The following is a 13,816-nucleotide window of genomic DNA, read 5'->3' as shown; positions in this document are numbered from 1 at the left end:
AGATCTCTCACAAAGGGTTAAGGACCAAGTGGCCCAAGTGTAAACAGTTATTGTCTGATATAGCAACATGGATATAGTGGACAGCTTCACTTCCATTATATAAATAGTACATACAATCAGCTAATATAACATCCAGCTAAGCATTGCCACATTTACAGTGCTGAGTAATGAGATTATTCAGGGACAAGCAAGATAGACCCATAGTTGCCAAAAGACATTGTTGCCTACAGACAAGAAAAAGTTTCAAAAGCACCTGGGTGTCCAGAACCAGCTGTACTTTATCTATTACATTCTATACATTGCTACATTCATCCCAGACTGTTATTAGCTGACCTTTGCTATAAAAGGCACTAAGCTAAGTTATAAGAGTCATTTAAGTGATTGTTTTAAACGTTGTTTTAGCATGTTAGGGATGTCAAATGTTAGTATTGTGTCTTGTACTTTGTCGTTCTGTATGTGAATAATATACATATTGATGTTATCTAAATTGCTAATATATGTTTAATTAATGTCTGTTTCATATATCTTAAACTGTATTGTAAGTTGCCTGTGACACTTACTTCCTGTTAGAAACTATAGATACCAGGTCCGGGTGAAGAATAGATATAAAGTAACACATCCAAACAGGAGGATCGGAATTCCGAATACTTATGTGTATATTGATAGCTTCTGTGATACCTACTGTCACGGACCCACCGGTCGCCTGCTCCGATACGTCAATCTGAGCAGCGCCGGCCGTGACTGGGGTTCACTCAGGACACTCGGGTCCTTTCCTTGAGGTACACTGCCACCAGCCAAAACCTGATTTTAGCGCCTGAAACTGCGCAAGGGGCGGCTTGGCTCGCCCCTGACCACACAATACAAGATATCAATGGTAACGTTTTCCAGCCTTTCTCTTATGAGGCTAATGAGTCTTAAGAACACAGAACCAGGACTGAGAATATGTATTATTTATTCCTAGAAATACTACAGAGCTTTAGACAAAAATAGTTACAAGATTTTACAGTGATTTTAAAAGTACACACGAGTTTTAAATGCAATTTCAAAAATAAAAAGGGAAAAAAGACAGAACCTATCTTACACTTAAATACAGATCCTGACGTGGGGGGATCCTCCACAAGAAATCTCTCGTCGCCTACAGCCTGTTTTGCTAGACCCCCAGGTAGTGACACTGACTATCCCAAGGTACAGAGGTTTTATCTGCAGCCTCCCTCATCCCTCCCACCCTTGGGATTTTTAACCATTCCCTTGCTGAGCCTAGTGAAGGTCCCTAGATCTTTCCCATAAAGAATTTGTCCCTGCTTTGAAGTAGATCTTATACATTCCTCAAGTGATAAGAGGTCATTTAGTGCAGGGCCAGAGCCACTTTGGCCGGTTGGCTGGACACTATTGCTCTCCCCCCCAATCTGGTTTATGAGGGGTCTCAGATCTTATCTTACATCCTAACTCCAGAGGAGTCCACAGATGGCTACACTCCCTGGGTCACCAATAGTCCACACACATAATACATGACATGTTCTGATCTCCCACATAATAATCACAGGCGGCATGATTTTACCAAACATACCAGACATACATTGATTGCACAGATAATCATAACAGGAGGCATACGTTAATTTGATCGATCACCTGATCTGATCGTTACACCTCCCCCTTTTAAAATGGCGCACAGAGGCGGTGACCCACGTCACCGTCTCATCAGTGCGCTATTAACTACATCACCTGGACAGGTAGCAGTGGTCTCTGTGCTGAGACAGACTGCCACTGATTCTGCGGGATCTGTACTAACACTTCACTATACTTGACGTCTGTCATGGCACCACCTGACGCCATAGCCGTGGCTAGGGTGGGCAATGGGCATAGTCCCTGTCCCTCTCGCAGGAGATGGCAAACTAAAAGCACACAGGTGTCCTCGAACCCATAGTCTGTGAGCACACTGATATAGTGGGAGCTGTGCCCATCCCGGCTGGTATCGACACAGCCCACCACAGCTGTGCGTCGGACTCCTGGACACGGATTCTCCCCTGCAGCTGGCAGTTTGGCCTTACTCACTGAGATCAGTACCAGACCATTCCGCCACACCCCAAATGGCCATCCCCCTGGGACTCGTAACTCGGCACGTTTAACTATACCACAGGTGTGGGGCATTCTCCCAGCACTATATACAGACTGAAAAATGTCTTCCCAGCACCTCTCCTGAGCTGACTGACCCCCCCTCCCCTTCACTGGGGGGAAGGTCCACTCACTCAACACCTCACACCTCATCCTTTTGTGAGGAGATTCGCCCTCTGTGTCTGTGTGTGTGAATTGTGAAGGGGGGCACGTGTCTGCAAGGGGGAATACCAGCAGGTCCTTGTCCCCTGTCTTGGGAACATCCCAGCTCAGCTTTCCTGAGGTTAATGGAGCTGAGTTTACCTGTGCTTCTCGGGCCCTCCCACCCTTCTGGTTGCACACAGCAGCTTCCCTACTAGCCACTGGCTCTATTCCTGAAACAACCCTCTCACTGTACCCAGGGGTATCTTTCCCACTTCCCAGGTATGGGGCAGCCTGTGCAGGGTTGATTCTCAGTTCTGCGTGGAAAGCCAAGCTTTCCATGGCAGTCCAGGACACCTTCCTGAGCCTGACCTTCCCTCCCAGACCCGCAGGTTCTGTGGCTGGGGTGGTGCCACTGAGGTTCTCAGGAGAGGCATCCGTTATCCAGTGATGCTGGAAAAATGCACTCTCTGGAGGGTTCTCAGTGTCTGGAGGGAACCCCTGCGGTGCTCCTGTATCTGTGTTTGTGTGGCTACAGTAAGGAGGGGGGTTTGGGGGGAAAGCTGCAGTAAGGGACACTCTCTCCCTATCAGACATGCCTACAGTGCACACAGGACCCACCGGGTCACTTATTATACCTGGTACCACAGTTCCCACAGTAGCGCAAGACATCACATTATCAACAGCAACATCACTATCATAACCTGGGGAGACATCCTGCAATACCTGCAAATTAGCCTGTGCATCTTCCACAACACATGGGGCCCATCCTGCTGGCTTACAATTGCACCATGGCAAACCCGCTATATCTGGATCCCATTGTCTCTGAGCAGGAATGGGGTTATCTGAGCATGTTGTCACCATTAACTTATTGGCAGGTACATGCGCTGCCTGCAACCAACTCAGATCGGTCCCATTTGTGTAGTTAGCGTCCCCGGGCACCATGTCACAACCAGACATCACTGGAGGAACAGGGTTAACGTCTAGCACAGCGACCTTAATGACATCACCAGCAGCACTCCTACCACTGGTGAGTGAGAGTGTCTCATTCCCAACTAGATTAGGACATTCATTTAACCCCACAAACTGGCAAGGATTACCCACTATACCTGTCTCTAACTCATCCTCCACCTCTACCGAAGGTACGGCACTATCACAGATCATCCCAGGGGCTTCACACAAAATAACAACATTGCAATGTTCAGCATGGTTGCATACTACCTGAGATGCATCATATGGTTCAGAAGGGGTAGTGACAGATATGTGTGGAGTTAATAAAAGTCCCACATCAGTAGTCCCACACATACTTGTGTGCATACAGTCAGAAAGTCCCATTCCTATTTCCGACATAGTCTCTCCCCTGCATACTTTCACTATGCAGCCAGCCGCTTCCGGCAACAAATCTGAAGCAACGGGAGGGAACATGCTGCTCACATCTTCCAGCAGTTTAAACTGGGCCTTGTGATGTGAGGTCTCTGGAACAGGTTCCATGACTGCTGTAGTAGGCAGAGGCACCTTACCCTGGTGGAGCACCCCTGGTGAGAGCAAGCTGCTGACATCCTCAGATTCTGCTTCTCCCAACCGTTTAAACTGGAACTCTGCTTCCAGAGCTGGTAGCAACAGCTGTTCTAGGCGACGCCACTCCACACCTATCCGGCGGCACTGATCCCCCCAAAATGGGGTATCCAGCTTTCTCCAAGCATCGACCTCCTGCTGCGCAAATTTGTAACATTGTCCCAGTTCTCTCAGCAGCACCCAAGGAGACGCGGATGGACCCCAGAAACGAAATGCTGCACGATACTGGCTGAAGGCATTGCACTCATCATAACTGGCCTGGATGAGCTGCATGATCATCTCCCCACGAGTATGGTTGTGGCAGGAGATACCTTGCAGCTGGCATTCTTCCGTTAGTTCCTCTGTGCTCAGTAGGGTAAACATATCATCATCCTCCACTGGGTCAATATACCCACTGGGCTCTTCTGGTGCTGTAGGGGATTGGTACTCTGCAGTCTCCCTGACTGCCACACATCCTACAGTCTCCCTGGTGCTAGCAGAGATGTCACCTCTCTGAGCATCGGTTGTAGTGTCCAGGGCCAGCTCATTATTCACAACCAAGCTGACACTCACTTGGCTTCCTCTGTCTGCTTCCAAGACAGGGAACTGTGCATGACGCGGCCCGGTGAAATTCGCGTCAGCGGTCATTTGGGACCTCTGTCCCTTGTTAGGCTCCCCATGATTGATAACAGAGTCCACACCATGATCCAACACATTATTTACTTCCGCAGACAGTAAAAGTTCAGTACGAAGCCCATCTCCTGCTAACTCAGTAGCCACGGCAGATAAAGTCTCACGTAAAGGTTCGCCATCATAATGCCCTGTATCATCCTCCACTGGTTCACCAACAGCGATCAGCCCTCTGAGCCTCACCAGTTCCAACTGGTACTCACGCTCAGCCTGACGCTCTGCAGCCTCCCGTACGGCTTTGCGTTCCGCAGCCTCTCTGTCCACAGTGGCTTTGCGCTCCGCAGCCTCTCTGTCGACAATGCCTTGGCAGAACTGCACCAGCTGCAAAGCGAATACGGGGTTCACATTCTTCAATTGCCTGCTAGCAGCTAGAAGGTCGCTCTGCAGTGTAGACTTGCTGGGTCCAGCAGAAGTGTCTGACCCTGGCACGGCATCGTTTGTACTGTCCAGTGCTGACTGAGCCCCTGGGGTAGGATTGTCCATGGACTGGTTTCCTCCAGCAGCTAGAGTCCGATCGGCATCCACTAGTGCCTGAATCATACGTTTTCTACTCTGGCCAGACCAAGGGATATTCCTCTGCACACACACGACCGCCAGGTCATCTCTCCTCATCTGCTGGTAATCAGCCATCCTGAGTCTCACACTTGTCAAATAAAATGATAGGAAAGAAAAACAAGAGAAGGGAGGGAACAGAAATTGCACTCACTGTGTGACTTTTAAAACTATAGTAAAGCTCTGAGTTCTGATTCTGGTGATGTGGGTATTTCTCACAAAATTCTACCCACACTCACTTAAGTTCTTAAAGAGAAAAATGAATTCTCCACCCCACCGCTTGCCACCAAATGTCACGGACCCACCGGTCGCCTGCTCCGATACGTCAATCTGAGCAGCGCCGGCCGTGACTGGGGTTCACTCAGGACACTCGGGTCCTTTCCTTGAGGTACACTGCCACCAGCCAAAACCTGATTTTAGCGCCTGAAACTGCGCAAGGGGCGGCTTGGCTCGCCCCTGACCACACAATACAAGATATCAATGGTAACGTTTTCCAGCCTTTCTCTTATGAGGCTAATGAGTCTTAAGAACACAGAACCAGGACTGAGAATATGTATTATTTATTCCTAGAAATACTACAGAGCTTTAGACAAAAATAGTTACAAGATTTTACAGTGATTTTAAAAGTACACACGAGTTTTAAATGCAATTTCAAAAATAAAAAGGGAAAAAAGACAGAACCTATCTTACACTTAAATACAGATCCTGACGTGGGGGGATCCTCCACAAGAAATCTCTCGTCGCCTACAGCCTGTTTTGCTAGACCCCCAGGTAGTGACACTGACTATCCCAAGGTACAGAGGTTTTATCTGCAGCCTCCCTCATCCCTCCCACCCTTGGGATTTTTAACCATTCCCTTGCTGAGCCTAGTGAAGGTCCCTAGATCTTTCCCATAAAGAATTTGTCCCTGCTTTGAAGTAGATCTTATACATTCCTCAAGTGATAAGAGGTCATTTAGTGCAGGGCCAGAGCCACTTTGGCCGGTTGGCTGGACACTATTGCTCTCCCCCCCAATCTGGTTTATGAGGGGTCTCAGATCTTATCTTACATCCTAACTCCAGAGGAGTCCACAGATGGCTACACTCCCTGGGTCACCAATAGTCCACACACATAATACATGACATGTTCTGATCTCCCACATAATAATCACAGGCGGCATGATTTTACCAAACATACCAGACATACATTGATTGCACAGATAATCATAACAGGAGGCATACGTTAATTTGATCGATCACCTGATCTGATCGTTACACCTACTCTTGGGTGTCACAAGCTTGCATTATGTAATACTTTAACACGTTCACTACTTTAAACCTCTAGTGCCTCCTATAAGGTGTATATAAGATTCCAAATAGCTACTGCCCTGTCCATGACTTTCATATATTTTCAAAGAAAGCTAGAACAATGAATAGACATTTACACTGTGCTCCACCAGGTTGTGTTTGTGCTAACTGGAGACTGCGATGACAGAAATCATGTGGGTTATAAGATATATGAAGAAATTGCCTCTACTAGCTCCGGCCAAGTATTTCACCTGGACAAGAAACAAGTTAATGAGGTAATATCATTAGCTAATGCTATAATAGTAAATCCCTTATAACATCAATAAACAAGCTCGGATATTTCCATCAGAGACAAACAATGTATATTGGACTATTTGTCACATCATCTTCTTAAGGTTTAATTACTGTAAATAGGTATTCAAGCTGAGGGTTCTCTGATGTACTTTTTGCCTTTTTTTATACTTTTTTAGGGGGATAAATGTTATGTTTTAGAATGTTCTCAAAGACTTTGGGGGCATTCAATTGCAAGTGTTGAATTGGGTGGAGAAAGGCTGGGGCTAATCAATTACACACCCTTTTTTACTATGACAACCTTGTTAATGCCCTTTAAATCAACATGTTAACACATAACATTTTTGAAAAGTTTGGGACCTATTCATTAACATGTTACACACAAGCACACACACACACACACACACACACACACAAACATTTTAGACAAATAGATTTGCATATAAATAACAACTTGCAGTATATCATTTTTGTTTAAAACAAAATGCAAAGCAAACATATGGCTTGGAATCCAAAGCTATGGCAACGTAAACAGAATAAATGTTAAGAGAGACATTTTGGGGGCAATAATTCACATCATAAACATCTGTCCTTCTCCATTTAGTGTTTATAATGACATAAAGTATTTAGTGGAATATTTTTCTGTTTATAAAAAGTTGAGCAATCTTGAATAAATTATCAGTTCACAAAAGCTCACAGAAAGCAACATATTGGGAAATACAGTCTTTGTGGCACCAAGGGTAATGTTTATCAAATAGTGAAAAGAAATATTTAGCAGAAGCCTTCCGAGACTAAAGTGTTTACATGAAGATGGAAGTACACATGGGGGCAGAGGAACATGTCCTGTCCTCTATCCGCATCCGGAATTATTACATTTACTCGTTCCTTCAAAACACTGCTCAGATGAGTCTCATTTATAGCTTAAAATGATCAGTGAGGGATATTGTTATGATCTTTCTGTGTTCCATTTTGGAGGTCATGTAGATTTGGGGAGGAAAAGTGTGTATGTGTATAGTAAAGGTGTGCTCACTTACTTGTGCTCTAATCAGAGAAAGAGACAGCTGTAGAAACAGCGAGGTATCTGAAGGGATCTTTCATAAAGTCACACAACCCTCCACTGTTTATTGCATGGAATAAGCAGAGGGTCTTCCCTTTGGAAAAAATCCAGACCCATGCTGGCGCAGAAGGGAAAAACAAAGCTTGCATGACCTTGATTCTTGGTATGAATACAGATTATGAAAATGGGGCCTCATGTGCCTTCTGATTGTTAGGGTTATAAACAGGCAGTGTCAGAAAAGTAGGAATCAACAACACATTTTATTTGGGAAAGTTGGGGCTATAAATAGAAAAGGTTAGTACTTCCAACCTACCAACTGTCCTAGACATACCGGCGCTCACGGCTTCCCTCCCTGCACTGCTGGCAACTGAGGCACGGTAATACAAGCTACAGACTGGGCTGGGTAACTCCTGCCTCCCGCAGGGCAGTTGAAAACAGCATAAGCACCTGTCAATAACTCAGATATTATGATTGACGGCTTTATATGGTCTTTAATGGGACATAGTTAATTGATTTAAATTGATATTTTTTATCATAAAATAACTTTTCCTTCATGACCCACTTCATTCACAAAATATCTGTTTGTCTATTGTCAATTTGCATTGATAATTTCAATTGAGAATTGATTAATCTATATAATAAGTTGAAGAGTCTGTGTGCGTGTGTGTGTGTGCGCGTGCGTGTCAGTCGCATTGCGGACACACCGTGGCACTCAGAGACACCAAATTTGGCAACAGGATACCTCTGGACCCGGTGGTGTGCACCTCGAAGCCGTTTTTGGGAAATTTCACTTAGAATTTTAAAAAACACCAAGTTTTAATTTTCCTTTATTGATGATATGGGGAAAAGATCGACGATCTGGGAAACCGTGGACGAAGGAACAACTCCACACCTGATTTCATTGCTGTCATTGAGTATGACAGACACATTCTAACATTATGGTGAAGGTTTTAAACAATTAGGAAATAATTGAGGATATACATAGACCACACATAACACACACACACGTACACATTGTACACGCACACACACACACACAGTACACCACATACGCACACATAGCACACAACACACACATTTATACGTAGAGCACCTCACACACTTAAGCTGTGTACACACGGGGGAGATAGGGGCTGAAATCGCTGGAAACACACCGCATGCAGTACAATACAAATCCATACACACTACAACACCCACCCAAAAACAGTACAATAAACACACAACTCCTGGCTTCAATCAATTCTATGGAGACGGACCACGATAAAATGGCCGCACCATAAAGCAGACAGTTCTCTGAAACTGTTTGCGGTATGGGGGCGGCCATTTTATCGTGGTCCGTCTGCATAGAATTATTAATTGAAGCCAGGAGGGGAGCCGGGACGCGCAGGCAGGTAAGCCTGCGGCGATGGGGGTGTGTGGCACCGGCGGCCGGGGTGGGGAGGGGGGGAGGCGCCCCCCCATTAACGGCGGGGGTGGGGAGGCCGGCGGGGAGGGGGGGGAGGCGCCACTGAGAACACACACACTTAAACATTGCCAGGATATGCACAGCACACTACACACACATATATACGTAGCGCACCTCACAAACTTACACATTCGGCAGATATACACACAACACAACACACACACACATAACACACCACTCACAGTACAACACACACCAACATTCACTACAACACACACCCAAAAACAGTACAATACACAAAACACACACTTAAACATTGCACAGATACACAAAGACACAAAACACACATACTGTATATACATAGCACACCTCACACACTTACGAATTGGACAGATACATACAATATAACACACAAAACCACATACATTACAACACACACACAAAAACAGTACGACACACACAAACACACAGAACACATAAAAAATAATTTGCCGTTTATTTAACAGTCTGTACCGGCAAATAAAAACTGTACCTAATGTACCATTTCTACTTTGTTCCCCATATCCGTCTCTCCAGTCCTCCAGTTGCACTGAGAAATCTTTGTCCTGGCCAATGCACCCATTGATCAATACAAAGTGGGTACACTGCACTCACCCTGTTAGTCAGTTGGATATCAGGCACTGCTCTGCCTTAAGGGTTTCCCAGACTCTTTTGGTTCATAGATAATGTTTGGTCGATGGGCATGAGCGCTGCATGCATTTGTTTGAATGTTATGAGTGTAAGAAGTTGAAGAATAACAATGAGATGAAGATTTGTCATGTTATAGTGTACAATTTACTTAATAAATCGTGAAAAAAATATGTGTACATAGAAGTACAATCAAGGAATGAAAGTAGGATTAAAAAATAAATTATGATTCAAACTGATAATTGTTTGGATGGCGGTGGGTTGCGAAACAAATCTATAGGTGGAGGGGGTATGGATATTGTGGGCATAATTGGGGTTTGGTACACCTACAGGGAGTACCCAGATGATGAGAAATTTTCACTACAGTGTCACCGTAGGGGGATTTCCAATTGGGGTTCAGGTGGTCTTTTAGGGACCCCTTTACAATTCCGTTGGTCTCTTCTCCTGGAGCCTATGGTCTCCCTCAGTGATTGACTATCATTAAGGGAGACCGTAAGCTCAAGGAGAAGAGACCTACAGGATTGTAAAGGGTCCCTAAAAGATCACCTGGACCCCAATTGGGAATCCCCCTATAGTGACAATGTGACCGTGACACTAGTGAAAATCCCATCAATTGAGGGCCCCATGTAGGTGTAACAAACACCAATTATGCCCACAATATCCATACCCCCACCTATAGATTTGTTTCACAACCCACCCCATCCAAACAATTATCAGTTTGAATCAGAACTTATTTTTTAATCCTACTTTCATTTCTTGATTGTACTTCTATGTACACTTACATTTTTTTCACGATTTATTGAGTAAATTGTACACTTTGTAACATGGCAATTCTTTTTCTCAGTCTTATTCTTCAACTTCTTACACTCAAACCTTATCAATGCACCCATTTATGATTGCGATGGCTGGATCAGTGGATTGGCCCAGCGGGTGTAGGGAAGAATTTGGCCCATTGCACCTATTCCCAGTGGGGCATTACAGTGGTGCGGGTAGCGTGCGTCGCGTCATGACATCATGTGGCCAGGCCCGTGGACCTGCTCCCACACTCAGGGGCTGCCCCACTGTTTGGTAGAGATGCCCGGTGCATGTGCTTTAAAGATCCCCAGACCTCAGAGACTGCTGCAGGTTCGGTGAGGGGAGTGGCAGTGGCAGGGAGCAGTGAATTTTTAATTAATTATGGCGGGGTAAGTAACGCCCACCCCGGTCCCTTCGCACTCAGCGCCTGTAATTACACACCCTAGAAACTGTACAATTTGAAAGTATAGAAATGGAGGTGTGGCCACGTCCCTTTCTGATTTTGTACCGATTTCTGACCCTCAGATGTTGGAGGATATGTCATACAGTAGGTGCTAAATCTCAGGAGTGGATGTGGAATTCATCAACACATACAAGTTATCAACTCAGGAGCATTGTGTTTCAAACAACAACACCACACCTGATTTCATTGCCGTCATTGAGTATCAATGCAGACACATTCTAACATTATGGTGGAATCTATAACAAATTACAATCTAAGGTCTTTGGCACAGCATATTGCAAGATGACATTTTTCAGCAATTTTGGAAATAAAGAAACCCCAAGGGTTTCCCGGGCAACGCCGGGCGGGTCAGCTAGTGATTAAATAATGTATTTACGTTTAATAAGTAGTGATCTTTTTCTGTACCTACCAGTCTTGCACTATTGAAGCGCAGAGTTTACTTTTGGTTTCTTTCTGCATGGAGCAATTTATTCTTTCTGGAGTCGGGGATCCGTACTTGTCCAGACAGGGGTAAGTTTACTAAGATTGGAGTTCTGTTGAAGATGGAATGTTGGATATTGCAGAAAATCAGATTATATCTTTAATCTTCTATGCGGTGCTACATAAATAAGAAGTACAATGGTTGCAATGGGCAACATCCCATCTTCAATAGCACTCTAATTATAATAAATTTACCCCTCAGTGTCACCACAAAACAATAAAGTTCTAAACTAAACTTAGTTACTTACTTAGTTACTAACTAGGAATGCATTTGAGGAGAAACTACCTGGGCTGTATGGGATGCAAACACTATACCTCCCAACTTTCAAATAGTCCAAGGAGGGACCCTTGCATGTGGCTAAGGTGCGAGTTTGGGGGTGTGGCAAGGGTGATAGGGAGACTCCCAACTGCTCCCCCCCACCATGGGACATTGTCCTGGTTGGGTTGCGGGAACGTCCCAAAACCCCAGAGGTTCCCGTGAAAATTAGGGCAGTTCGGAGGTATGAAACACTAATTCGCACAGGGGGTATGAACATGCGTAAAAACCATGTAGGAGGCATGAGGGGGGTGTTTCCTGACCCTAACCAGGAAAACACTGGGTGTGCCCAGGAAAATGCTAGGCGTTCCCATCGGAACGGGGGCAGCTAACTGCCTTCCAGGGGCGGGTGGCTGACATCACGGACATCAGCTACCCGGGTCTCGGAGCAGGTAGCCGCTAATCTCACCAGAGACTTACTTAGAGAGCACCACAGAAATCATTCAATGGTCAGCGACTATAAAATGATTTCGGGGCTGCACAATGTTTACACAAAACATCCTTTCACAATGAGGCGGGTAAATTCAGCGTGTAGCGGGGACAGGCATTCACACACCCAGCGGGTGGCGTTATTGGACTCGCAAAGCAGTGAAATAACACTGTTTTGCGAATAAACCAGAATCAGGCCCCATGTGTATACACCTTAACAATACTGTACAATATATATATATATATATATATATATATATATATATATATCCAGAGGTAGGGATCACACTCTCCTCCAACCACAGTCGACGGGTGTCACCTCAGGAAATCCTGGACAAATCCAGTTCACCAGTATAGCCACAAAGAATGAGGACACTCACCGGTCTTCTTGAAATTAGACAATTTTTTCTTTATTTAGTCCATCTCACCAAAATAAAGTGCAAAGTGCATGACAGTGGGCCAAGGTGAGATGGACTAAATAAAGAAAAAATTGTCTACTTTCAAGAAGACCGGTGAGTGTCCTCATTCTTTGTGGCTATATATATATATATATATATATATATATATATATATATATATATATATATATATATATATATAGCACGTGATGACAGGTGGCACTCGGAGACTTCCACAAGTAGTGAAAACAGTGAAGCTTTTATTTCTATACGTTTCGGAGCTCGTGGCTCCTTCGTCAGGATAACAAGCCAAGTGTACAAAGTGCAAATTTAACGTATAACTTACCGGCATGTCTTCTCCCCGCCGCGCTCCCGCATGTCCTCCGTCGCCGGAACTCTCCTCTGACCACTTCCGTTACCCGTACTGGCTTCCGGCGGGCATAGGAGGTCCCAGGCTTCTTTGGTTGCTAGGGCAACGCGGTGTTGTCGGAGTACACACTGCAACAGTACAAATAACCATTATACATACCGGTACATAAAAACTGTATCGTGTTGTGCTCATAAGAACATTTATATATCAGCAGCGTGAATGCTGCCTATTAAAACCTATTATGTGCAAAAATACGTGCAGTGCTGAACTAATGACCAACGTTTAAGACCATGTACTAACACATGGATGTAAGTTAGTGTGGGATTATAAAACATGAAAGACAACTATAACATGTCATAGTTGTAAATAAATTTAAAAAAAGTGCGTGTCCTCCACTTCTCCCGTGGATTTGCGCTCTTATTTGCGTTCCTACCCAGCCTAGATGTAGTGTCAACAGTGCAGACCGCATCTGTGTCGACCACTTGCAGGTACCTCTCTGTTATGGCACCTTTTTCTAAATATGCGACAATATGGCCATTCTGGCTCTCGTTTTGTTATTCATTAATCCTGCTACTTATTAGTAAACAGCAGAGGTTGGGTTTGTGATGCTTCACCTTGGTAAAAGTAAGGTATATATATATATATATATATATATATATATATCTATATCCCACTATATGCCGGCACTCAGGGGTCTCAGGATTAACTGGCTTGGGTGCACTTTAAATCCATACAAACAGTCCTCCAAAGAAAAAGGCACTCCAATTGCATTTAAAATCTTTAGTAAATG

At 44.7% G+C, this 13,816-nt stretch overlaps 1 protein-coding gene across 1 annotated transcript in view; it reads left to right on the top strand.

Moving 5' to 3' along the window:
* The window catches only part of HMCN1 (hemicentin 1), a 362,739-nt gene that overhangs the window by 35,839 nt on the left and 313,084 nt on the right, over positions 1 to 13,816 (top strand). Inside the window, 1 exon segment of the mRNA XM_083156769.1 lies at positions 6,488 to 6,610. Within this exon segment, the coding sequence (XP_083012895.1) occupies positions 6,488 to 6,610 (123 nt within the window).

Source organism: Crinia signifera, chromosome 8 (genome assembly GCF_055691185.1).
Source record: "Crinia signifera chromosome 8, ASM5569118v1, whole genome shotgun sequence".
Lineage (NCBI taxonomy): Eukaryota > Metazoa > Chordata > Amphibia > Anura > Myobatrachidae > Crinia > Crinia signifera.
This window is presented reverse-complemented; position numbering and strand designations above follow the sequence as displayed.